A 12,134-nucleotide genomic window follows, 5' to 3' on the forward strand; every position below is an offset into this window, starting at 1 on the left:
AGTAAAAACTTTTTATCGATACGTTTTTAAAATTCGAACTTATTTTGCCGAGGATATCTAAACAATCAAATGACAGTTTTCTTCAACTGTTTCTTAAAATTATGGATATTTCTAGAAGTAGTGCAATGATTTAAAAATGTCTCTAAAACGAATTCCTAGGGATGTAGAGAATAAGATAAGCGCAAGTAGTGATAACAAAAGTTTTACGAAAGCAATAGAAGAATTGGTAAAAGTTACATTATCAATTATTATTGTAAGTATTATTTTCCACTTACAATTTTTAAATATAATTCATATTATTTTCTTTGAAGGTTTACAATGCGTTTGATGCCAAATCCACCTCTATAGCTGTGAGAGTATTTATACAAGAAGGTTCCATCCAAGTTATCGACAACGGAACCGGCATTCTTGGCAAAGATTTTAAGTTTTTAGGCCATAGGTATTACACGAGCAAGTTTAGAAGTGAATTTAATTCAGAATGCTATGGCTACCGAGGTTTATCATTAGCGAGTATAGTAGAGGTTTCACAAAAGGTGAGGATAACATCGAGAAACCATGATAATGCAGAATGTACGTACACTAAAACTTTTATTGAAGGCAAGGAACAAGATTTTAACGAAACGTCTACGAGGCCGTCGAAAGGAACTACGGTAAGTTTATAAGGCTTAAAAACCTATCGTTTTAAAAGGATTTATTTATGAAGGTTTTTAAGGTGAAGGAAATATTTAAACCGAAGGTTTTTAGTCCAACTATATTGGATGACGCCTGCTCTGTTCTCTGTTGCTCCAAAATTCTTTTATCGTGCGGGAATCGTACATTTTTCCGGGAAAAAAGTATCCTAGTATGTCCTTTCCCGGGACTCGAGTATCTCCATGCTTTTGACAGACAGACACACTTTCAAATTTATAATATTAGTATGGATGGCAGCACTCAGACACGTTTTTTTTCTTGAGAGCCTGTGCTGTCCTACTGCAGGCAGGGAAACGCTTCCCAGAGAGATTGAATGATTCAAAATCTTTAGTTAAGTATCTAACCGCCTCCTAAATCAATTTAATGAAGAGTTTGACTGATAATGTATGGGGCTTATGTCAAAATTTTGATTTACTGAGGGTGGGTTGCAACTTACTTTAACTATAAGTAACTGTAACTTTAACTTTAACTACAATGTAAAATGTCAAATCTTAGGCCATATTTAACCATAACCATAGAGCTCGTCAAGGCTTTAAATGCACGTGGCGAAACAAGGAACTAACGCTGTCATCATACAAAAATGACATTTTTGACAGTTCCCCTTTACCAGCAGCGCCCCCGCCCACGTTCATTTAAAGCCTTGTCGGACCAGCAACGTCTTCTGTCAAATTCTGTGGTCAAAGTTAAAATTAAATTAGCCTTAACTATAACCATAACTTTAACCACGCCTCTGGTGCGACCCACCCTTAATTATATTTAAGTTATTAATGTTCCACTCTGAGTGTGGCACTGTAGATTTTGACAGTAAACACTAAACTCTATACATTTTCTATCAAACCCTTCATTTAATTAAAGGGAGTAAATAGTTTCTTATTTAAAATAGTTTTTCTATTAATTTTAGGTGGACGTTACCGGGTTTTTGTGGAACTTTCATATCCAAAAGGACTCTATAAATGTTACCAACGAAATGAGTCGTATCAAGACATTCTTAGAACGAGTCTCTTTAGCTCATTGCAACACTTCCATAAGCTTGAGAGATGACTCTATTAACGAAATTATATTCCAAATTAACAAACATAGAGATGTAACTCAGACGTTACAAACTCTATATCAAATTAGATCACAAGACATTCAAGAGTTGCAAGTGGAAAAAAATGAATACAAAATACACGGTTTCTTAGAAAAAACTGTTGAAGGCGACAAAAATTATCATTTTATTTATGTAAATGGGCGATTCATTAGGAATATTAAACTGCAAAGTAGTATTGATAAGAGACTTAAAAATAACAATTATAATAGGGTGACGAAAAGAAAGCATGTGAGTTTCTTTAACTACGTCATAATAGTATAACAAATTTTTCATTATTCAGGTTAAGGTTGTTATTAATGACTAAATGACGCCGTTACGCTACGTAACCAGCAACTCCGTTGCGTTAAAATTCGTTTTTTCGTTTTTCCGGAATTAAAAGGGTATCCAATGTCCTTTCCCGAGACTCAAAGTATCTCTACACAGCAAAATCTGTTCAGAGGTTTAGGTGTGAAGAGGTAATAGATTATAGATTAGACAATAGACATAAACTTACTGTAGTTTACATAGGGTAACTATAATATCATCTTAATATTCTTATAGTTACAGATGAGATACTTTTTATAAACTGATAAGTGGTAAATAACCGTATAAATTTTATTCAGGTCTTTGATGATGCAGAAAAAGCTACAAATAAGAATACTCCGTTTTACTTCATTTTCATAAAATGTCCATATAAAGACTACGATGTTAGCCACAATAACGTAACATTTATTGAATTCAAAAACTGGGACACAATTGATAAGCTTGTAGAGAAGTTGATAAAATTTTATAAGGGTGATCTCAAAGTTAAAGAAATAAGTAAAAGTGCTTGTAAGAAAATATGTGAAGTTTCTAACGAAGATTCACGAAAACAGGTTAGACGAATTATGCAAAAATTTTTAGATAATAGTGCAAAAAAACCTAAAAGACTGCGGTTAAAAACTGGTGTAATCGGTAAGTGTCTATTCTTTTCCAGAACTTTGTCATTGTAAGCGTGTTGATCTATAACAGGTTAAATATTAATTACTATTTAAACTCAGGTAAGAATGCTACAAGGAAAGATAGCAAGAAATCAGAGAACTTGTCAATTTCAGAAATAGTTTCCAACCAGTTCAAATCCAGACTTAATGAATTTTATAAGAAAAATCCACCCCACCTTAAAAACAATTTATCTAACAATCGAATACTATCAATTGAAAATAATAAAGAAAAATATCTGGAAAAAGAAGAAATAGACAATGATATTTATAAAACACAAAATCAAGTTGATATTAAAAATGTTCAAATAAAATCTAAATGTATGAGACCATCGCAAGAATCATTGAATAAAAGATTTATGAATCCTACAAATACTATTCTTCAAAGATGCAATTTGTTATTAGATGGTCTAAAAGAGTGTTTGGTTCCTAACAAAGCAATTGACTACGCTTCGAGAGAAACAGTGAATACAAAAATAGATGTCAAATTAAAAAATCACGATATTGTAACGAAAAAGAAAGGATTTATAACTTCTCATGATCTAATAAAAACAATTTATGATTCTCAAATACTTAATTTATCAAGCGCAAAAGACTATAAAAGAGAGACAATAGTAAAAAGTGTGTATATTTACTATGAAAAGTTTCTAATAATAATTAATTTAATAAGTTGATTATTTTTAATTTGATCTACCTTTACCTATTTTCAGACTTTGTAAAAAATACTCATACAGTCAAGAAATATAGTAACCAAAAAATGATTTTCGAAACTGTTAAATATTCAAAAGAATCCCCCGCACGTAAACGAAAGAGATTTATAAGCGAAAACTCATGTAGCAATTTTCATACGTCTAAAACACTTCTTACAGTTTTACATGGCACTGAGCAAAAGAAAAAAGATACTAGAAAGAAAAAACAAGGAGTAAAAGAACAAAAGACCAATGTAGCGAAATTATTGCATAAAAATATGTACACAGAACAATCAATACATACAATTGAAACATTTAAAAGTCATTTTAGGAAGAAAGTCAGAAGTAATTTTGAATCTTTTGGAGATACTAGTTACAGAAGTCACAGAGGTCATAGATTTATTAATGAAACACTTACGTCCAAAATTAATAACTATGATGCACGTGGAGCATCAAATGCAGAAATAGTTACTAAATACGACTTTCACAAAACGTTTACTATAGAAATATCTGAAAGCAAGAATTGTTATAGTCAAGTAAATAAAAGGCAGTATCAAAAGACTAATAATAATAAATCTGATATTTTCTCTAATCTTACTTTGAATGAGGTTTTTAGTGAAAGCGATGACTTGTTTATGAACACTACTTGTTGTAAAACTGCACTCCGAAATAGTATTTTTGTAAACAGAGATTTTGGAGGTGACTTTTATGGAAATGTGGTAATGAAAAGCCATAACTATGTATCTCCACAATATGAAAATGACGACCTTATTCAATATTCTGTAAACAAAGATAACATTAGTGTCGATTTAGACTATACAACAGCAATAAATAACACCTGCACAACTTATGTAGAGAATCAACATAAAGCTATAAACCCAATAAGTATCTGTGAAACATTATTTCAAGATAGCCCTCTTGACAACTATGTTTTTGAGGATAATTTAAATGAAAAAATATTTATCAAGAGCCAAGAAGATTTTATTCCCAGACACGATGATTATATTCTTCAAAATTATTTAAACAAAGAAAACAGTAGTTTAAGCTTAGGTAATAATGCAATTGTAACAGATTTGAATACAAATACAAAAGAAACTAGTGCGTCTTGTTTAAAAGCAAAACTAAATCTTACAAATCCACTCAGTATTTTCGAAGTCGAATTGAAAAATAGTGTTCTAGAAAATAATGTTTTCGGGGAGGATTGGTACGACAATATTTCAATTCGGGACATTAAAAACTTTAGCTCTGGAGAAAATATTAACAGTGTTGGAACAATTCTATATTGTAAGGGAAAAAATAACGATGGACGAAGATTAAATGATTTAATTGAAACAATTAACATCAATGAAGAGAGCAAGATATTATTGGAACAAAAAATGAAGGTTACAACTGATAAAAGGTCCCTGTTGGAATTAGATGTAAATAATGAATTTCCTATTGAAACTAACGAATTCAAAATAAATAGCCGACACAATTTTATTCCTAAAGGTACGTAATAATTAGTGACATGAAAACTTATACTATTTAGCTTATGAAATCTGAATAAAAATATTTGTATATTTAGGAATGTCTCAGATCACAGAAAATCAATATCGAAAAACTCCACATTTGGCAGAGCTTCAAGAAAGTTATTATAATACGGTAAGCACAGTAAATTTCATTTTTAGTTAGGATTTGGTAACTATAATATTAAGTGTAACTTAATAAATTGTAACAATATTGCAGAATATCTACGATAACTTTGCTTCGAACTTGCAAACGTTTTCTGAAGTTTTGGAACCAGGTGTCCAAATTCTACACGATTTGGACGTTAAAGGGATTCGACATGTTATTAAACCTTCTTGTAATGATCCCATTTTTGACGATAGCTCTTTGAACGATGCAAAGGTTTACATTTTTTTCACAAATTTATAATAAAATTAAAAGAATATGATATTATATTATTAATTCATAGTTAATAATAGCAATATTTTCAGTCGAAAGTCACTCAAATATATCTAAAATATGTTTAAATTACTTCAAAACTTTGCTTTTAGGTGATAGGTCAAGTGGATAATAAGTTTATCGGAGCAAAAGTAACTGGAAGATATCCTAAAATTAATATAAAATCAGAATTTTTGGTATTATTTGATCAGCATGCAGTAGACGAACGTGTTCAACTCGAAAGTAATTTATCAGATTATTTTGATGGCAATGCATGGATTAGTGTACCAATAGATAATTTGCAACTAAAACTACCAAAAGACGTTATAGCATATTTACACAACTACAAGGAAAAATTCATTCGTTTTGGCCTAGACTGGGCATGTGATGATGATGTTGTTTCCATCAGAGGTATACCAAAAGCCATTCTTGGAAAGCATTTCAGACAGGTAAGATGATAACTGTATTTTGTTTTCAGCCATTAAAAATGTTAAATAACTAATTATACCCAATGGTAATCATTATACTTTATAGACCGATGTTATCATGAAAGCAGTAAAAAGTTTAATATTAGAGGAAGTGGAAGCTATCAAATCACTTAAAGGAAATGTTTTTCTATATCCGAAATCGATTATGGATCTTGTTTTCAGTGAGGTAAGGTTTATTGTAAATGTTATCTATACTACTGCTAATGATGCTACTGAAATATTGCATACTATATAATTAAGTTCAGGCTTGTAGATATGCTATAAAGTTTGGAGATATACTACGAAAGAGCGAGTATGAAAACCTATTAAATGCACTCTCAAAATGCAAGTTACCCTTTCAATGTGCACATGGGAGACCAGTGATGGCTGTGATGATGGAACTATCGTCTGCGAGTTACGAATATAAGGTACAACTAATAAAGTATTATAAGTGTAGCTTTAGCATAAGCACTAATTAATGAGCATTATACGCATCTTCATAAATAGAATTTTACATTTGTTTCAGATAAACATGGATAACTTCAAGAAAATAAAACCAAAATTAGCTAAATACTCAAAGTGATTAAAACTTAATATCGTTTTATTCATGTTAATTAATTTGAGAGTAATGAGAATGTCCAAATCCCACCTTATGAAGAGGTATTCTTTAATATATCCTACGAATCTACCACTCCGCTTTTATTTGTACTACTGTGAATCCTTTTTGATGGTCCCGGATACTTTGACGTTTCTGGAAATATAAACAAATATTTTCAATTTATTATAATAAGCTGTCACGAGTAAGCTAAGCTAAATGTATATAACTATAATACTATACCACCAATTAACTTGACAGATCAAGTATGGAGAATCTGTCAAAAAAGTTGTGAATAGCCTATTAGGCACTTTATCAGAAAGTGGTGAAACAGACCCTAAGTAACATTCAATTATTTTTCGATTAAATGAGCTAAGTTTACTTAATTTAAAAACTTTAATTAGTTAAAGACCTCACTTTAGGCAAAACCTAGAATTTCGATAATTATCATTATTCATTAGTCATTACTTGGTACTACTAATATATATTCTGTGTCATTACTTAAAAATCGAATTTTCATACTTACACGTTCACTTTGACTTTTGCTCTACACTTGTATTTCGTAGATTCTCCAATGATCCCGTTTATCCATTTCGCATATAGCGCGATTCTTGTATGGACATCAGGAAAACCGATCCCACATGGAATCCCCCAGGACACTATTCCGATGAGCTGACCGTTCCTCGTCAGTGGACTGCCTGAGTCACCCTGGAGAAAAATACAGTTAAAATTTTGCAACCACATTATTACTTGCAATAATTCTTGAGAATAGCGTAGACACTAGTTTCTATATATACGTGGGAGAGCCATGCTTCGGCACGAATGGGCCGGCTCGACCGGATAAATACCACGTTCTCACAGAAAACCGGCGTGAAACAGCGCTTGCGCTGTGTTTCGCCGAGTGAGTGAGTTTACCGGAGGCCCAATCCCCTAACCCCTACCCTATTCCCTTCCCTACCCTCAACTATTCCCTTCCCTTCCCTTCCCTACCCTCCCGTATTACCCTATTCCCTCTTAAAAGGCCGGCAACGCACTTGCAGCTCTTCTGATGCTGCGAGTGTCCATGGGCGACGGAAGTTGCTTTCCATCAGGTGACCCGTTTGCTCGTTTGCCCCCTTATTTCATAAAAAAAAAAATCGCGAAGTTAGCCAAAAGTGATTGAATTAATGTTTAAATTTCGAAGCTCTTAACGAGTAGTTCGCGAGAAGTAGATAGGTACGGACCTTCAGCTTTATCTACGTAGTGCCCCTTCATTTTTGCTTTTAGAAAATGCGAACTGAGTTACTCTATAACTACTTAGCAAACGCTAATAGCGGTTCTTCATCTACTCAAATGGTAATAAATGATGTAAGTACCAACATAATTCGTTATTCTTAAAGCAAGATCGATCCTTTGTCATTATTAACATAAAATCTTACATGACAAGTTCCCTGGCCCTTCTTCGTGAATGTACAGAACATGGTATCGTAGACATGTCGAGTGTACCGCATAGCATATCGGCAGGTCTCCTGGCAAAACACTGTTAGATTCAGTGCCAGCATCCGACGACTTGACTCACCGTTTGGCTGGAAAGTAAGGTAGCAAACAATTAGCGTCCGTTTAAGGTGGTGGAAAATATGGAAGTAGGTGCAGTATTTCCAAAATAGCGACTCAAAGTTCATCTTAATTATCCGACAATTACGTAATTCTGCATGGTTGATTGTCTCTTAACAAAATTGGTAACTAAACATTTCCTAACGCGGAAATTGTATATAGTTGGCTTTATTAACCAAACCAAAAACCACTAAACCTTGGAGTTTACGTACAATTACAATACTTACTTACGCAGTCTTACCGTTTGTGCTCCAAAGCCAACAAGTAAAACATTCTCATCTTCTTTCAGTTTGTCTTCAGTTATTTTTAATACGTCCACGTAAGTTGGGTCAAAGTCTCCTTGAATTTTTATTACAGCAATGTCGTTAAGTCGCAGTGTACTGTTGTACTTTGGGTGTATATGTATGGAGTCAATTTTGTATGGTAAACCACCTTCATCCAAATCTATAGTACCGACAATTGCTTTTATGTACTCAGGATCTGCCCTGAAATTAGTTATATCGATATTTGTTTTGAAATCGGTAAGTAGACAGATTACCTGATATAAAGCGAATTTCGCCATCATGGATATCCGCAAGGACCTGGGGACCAATTCTCAAATAGTGATATTCTATTTGAGAATTGGTCCCCATGATCGCCGTTCTCATTCGCGAGAGACGTGTCGTGAGAGCGCATCAGCCTTTTAGTTTCGGATCCAAAGTTTGGCGCAATATTTGCGCTTTCGCTATGAAGTAGGAACCTACCATTTTGTCTGGCCTCACATGCATCGTGCAGTTGTTAGGCAGGAAAATGGGCAGTGCCAGTGGCGGTGCCCATTTTCCTGCCTTGTGTGGTCGTCTCAGCAAAAATTTTCAAAAAATGGTTTTGGTGGGATATGATTGTGAACTAAACTAACGTATTGAATTTCAAAGGTCAGTTATAGGGGCGGCAAAAATTGAATAGCCTACAGGCGGCAAATTCGTAAATCCGCCCGAGGCCACAGAATACTTTTAACCTGGTGGTCCCGAAGCAGTGCGAGAATGTAACTATAGTCACTTGCGCTGCCTCTCGTCATACCACTGTCGCTGCTCGATGCGGAAAGTGAGTAGAAGGCTTAGTGTAAACACTCCTTTACGTCGTTAGTGCCGCAGAAGTATTTAGGGAAATATTTCCGGCAGCGCGAGGAGCAGCGCTCCGGTAGGAGTAAACGTCCCATTAGTGTCCTGTGGAGCAGCGGCAGTGGCTGAATTTAAACAACGCAAAAGCTTATCTTCAACTTTTTCTAATATGCATCTTACTGCCGCACTCAGAAGGGAACATGAATTACTTAAATGCAATTAATTCAAAATTTTGACATAAGCCCCATACATTATCTGTCAAACTCTTCATTAAATTGAAGGTTAATTAAAATTAAATGTCTCTGACGTACGGCGGTAACTATGTTAATTTACCCAACAACGCAATGTGCAGCTGTGACCAGATGATTTTTGGAGACTATGGCACTACCACAGACATGGTGGCCGGTCAGGTTCTGAAGAGATGCGTGGAATTTCCCATACTCTGGCGGCGCTTTTCCACCCCCTACTATCCTGGTGGTCACTGAAAAATTTATTGGTCACGTGATGCTCCAACTCCGGCGTTGCACGTTCGCTCATTCCGCGGGAACCGCATGCACTTTTCCTCAAACTATCCTATGTCATTTCTCTTATCTCTTATATTTCTATAGCGAATATACAGGGTGTAACAAAACTAAGTGATAATACTTTAGGGTGTGTAATGTGTATTTATTCCTTGTAGAGAGTAATTCACTGTAAAATAGCAGCGCTGAAAGACTTTCTTTTCACTTTTGTATGGGCAAGCGGCCCAGCGTCACGAGTTTTCCCATACAAAAGTGAAAAAAAAGATATCTTTCAGCGCTGCTACTTTCACAGTGAACTCTCTACAAGGACTACGTACACACCCTAAAGTATTGTCACTTGTTTTAGTTACACCTTGTATACTTAAATCGGTTCAACTAAAGTTACAGACAGATAAACAAACAAACTTTCGCATTCAAAATACCAATAGCTCATAATGGTATTTTGAATGCGAAAGTTTGTTTGTTTATCTGTCTGTAACTTTACAGGGGGGGGGGGGGCCGCTGCCAAACACCGTCATTACTGCGCTTTTGCCAACTAGCCATAAGTAAGTTATATAGCTGTATTTTATGGAAATTTCAATTTTTTTACAGATCAGGACCGTAAAAGCATCTTCTAAATGCTTTCTGAAATCAGCCAGTTGATAAATACTTTTACTCGAAGCTTCAGAAGCTTTTATGTGTGAATCCTCTTAGTAGTCAAATTTTGATTAATTTTAAAATCCATAAAGAAAACCTCCAATTTGTAGAAAATTACGTTTGAAATTAAGTATATAATGTAGCTACTACTCTATGTGGACATTTAACACCCTAAAAAGGACATTTATAATTATCTTTTGCAGAAACTTATAACTACCTACCCCTATGTTTCATCCCCAATAAATGTCACTGCTTGAGCAAATTGATAAACAAGCCAAAGAAACAGCTATTATTTGTCCTAACCAATTAATTCTTTTAAGTTTATTTTTATTTCTAAAAAAAAATTAAATGTAATGTGCTCTGAATCAGAGTTGCATAGCGGGTATACGTATACATATATTGGAAGGGTGTTTTGTAGGAACCCGGCAATGTGTAATATACTATACTATCATTTTCTCGAAAATTATCAAATAGGGATTTTTTTTAATATTTTTCTGTACGTCTTTAGACACTAAAGGAAAGGTATATAAACAAAAAAAATCGCGAAAAAAAAAATCCGTCGAATTAAGGGTTAAAATTAAATGTAAACTTACCTCTTGCATCAGAAGCAATCAAAAAATTTATAAGAACACAAATTAGTGCTATGTTATTCATTTTGTCTTGAAAAGAACTAATTTTACTGTCATTGTTTTAAGATATCTAATCAATCAATTTGATCAATGCTTATCTGATCTAATTACGTCGATAATAATTATTTTGAAAAAATAAAGATTACTCAGATTAATTAATCAGTAGCTACTGGACAATGTCCATTGCCCAGTAAATAGTTAGGTAGGTACATTTAAGACAATAATAATATGACCAAAGTTATTGAAAATAAAAACTCTACTGAATATTAAAAATATTATTTAAAATTCTAATTTGGAAATTCTAATTTGGAAATTACGCGGCAAAGTTTCATTCGAAGACCTTTATTCTATAATTTTTTTCTAACACGTCGGACAGATACGTCGGCATAAACGTATTCAGCCCAACAATTATAATTTTTAGAAATATGATGAACCCTAGTTCATCATATTTCTAAAAATTATAATCAGTTTGGGCATTTTCCTTTAATATGTGATGTCGTCCTAACGACATCACATATTAAAGGACAATGCCCAAAAAAAACCCATAGTCGATTAAAATAATTTATGTACAGCAAAGTAGAGCATAAATAGTAGATTGAAAATATGCAATTCATTTTTTTCTAAACCATAACCGAAACCGATAATTTAAAAAATCTGACATACACAGTGTGGTATCTACTTCGAATCAACTAGTTATTTCCTTTGTTTTTGTGATCTTTCTTGTGAAAGCGATGTCGACAATAATGTACTTACAAATAAATAGAAAAAAAAAATCGGCCAAGTGCGAGTCGGACTCGCGCACGAAGGGTTCCATACCGTTATAGAGCGAAAGTAGGGAAAAATTGTTTTTTGTATGGGAGCCCCCCTTAATTATTTATTTTAATTTAATTTTGCGATTAAATATTAAAGTACACACATAATTGAGGATTTCGTAAAGAAATCATGTGTCTACATGATATAGCCATTATAGATTAGGAGCCAAAAAGGGCAAAAAATCACGTTTGTTGTATGGGAGCCTTGAATCTTAATTTTTTTTAGTTTTTAGTATCTGTTGTTACAGCGGCATCAGATATACACAATCTGTGAAGATATCAGAAGTCTAGTTCTTGAGTTAGAGCCTGGAGACAGACAGACGGACAGACATCAAAGTCTCAGTAATAGTGTCGTTTTTACCCTTTGAGTACGGAACCCTAAAAAAGTATGTCAAATATAATATATTTTAAGAATAAACTAAATCACAAGTGGCTT

General features: G+C 33.6%; 2 protein-coding genes across 2 annotated transcripts; one reads left to right on the forward strand and one right to left on the reverse strand.

Annotated features, from left to right (window-relative positions):
* Window positions 1-136: 136 nt before the first annotated feature.
* Window positions 137-6,503, forward strand: LOC121740415 (DNA mismatch repair protein Mlh3-like). Its single transcript, XM_042133103.1, has 12 exons — window positions 137-226; window positions 312-650; window positions 1,592-2,008; window positions 2,383-2,713; window positions 2,800-3,057; window positions 3,606-3,770; window positions 4,990-5,066; window positions 5,151-5,312; window positions 5,462-5,797; window positions 5,883-6,002; window positions 6,082-6,243; window positions 6,342-6,503. Exons 1-12 carry the CDS (start codon window positions 137-139, stop codon window positions 6,396-6,398), a joined length of 2,514 nt encoding a protein of 837 aa, XP_041989037.1. The 3' UTR covers window positions 6,399-6,503.
* LOC121740197 (chymotrypsin-1-like) lies at window positions 6,459-9,588 on the reverse strand (the record flags this gene model as incomplete). Its single annotated transcript, XM_042132828.1, has 5 exons — window positions 6,459-6,566; window positions 6,937-7,118; window positions 7,829-7,975; window positions 8,245-8,488; window positions 9,434-9,588. Coding segments are annotated over 5 exons (771 nt in total), but the record flags the coding sequence as incomplete, so codon positions are not given.
* Window positions 9,589-12,134: the final 2,546 nt, after the last annotated feature.

Source organism: Aricia agestis, chromosome 3 (genome assembly GCF_905147365.1).
Source record: "Aricia agestis chromosome 3, ilAriAges1.1, whole genome shotgun sequence".
Lineage (NCBI taxonomy): Eukaryota > Metazoa > Arthropoda > Insecta > Lepidoptera > Lycaenidae > Aricia > Aricia agestis.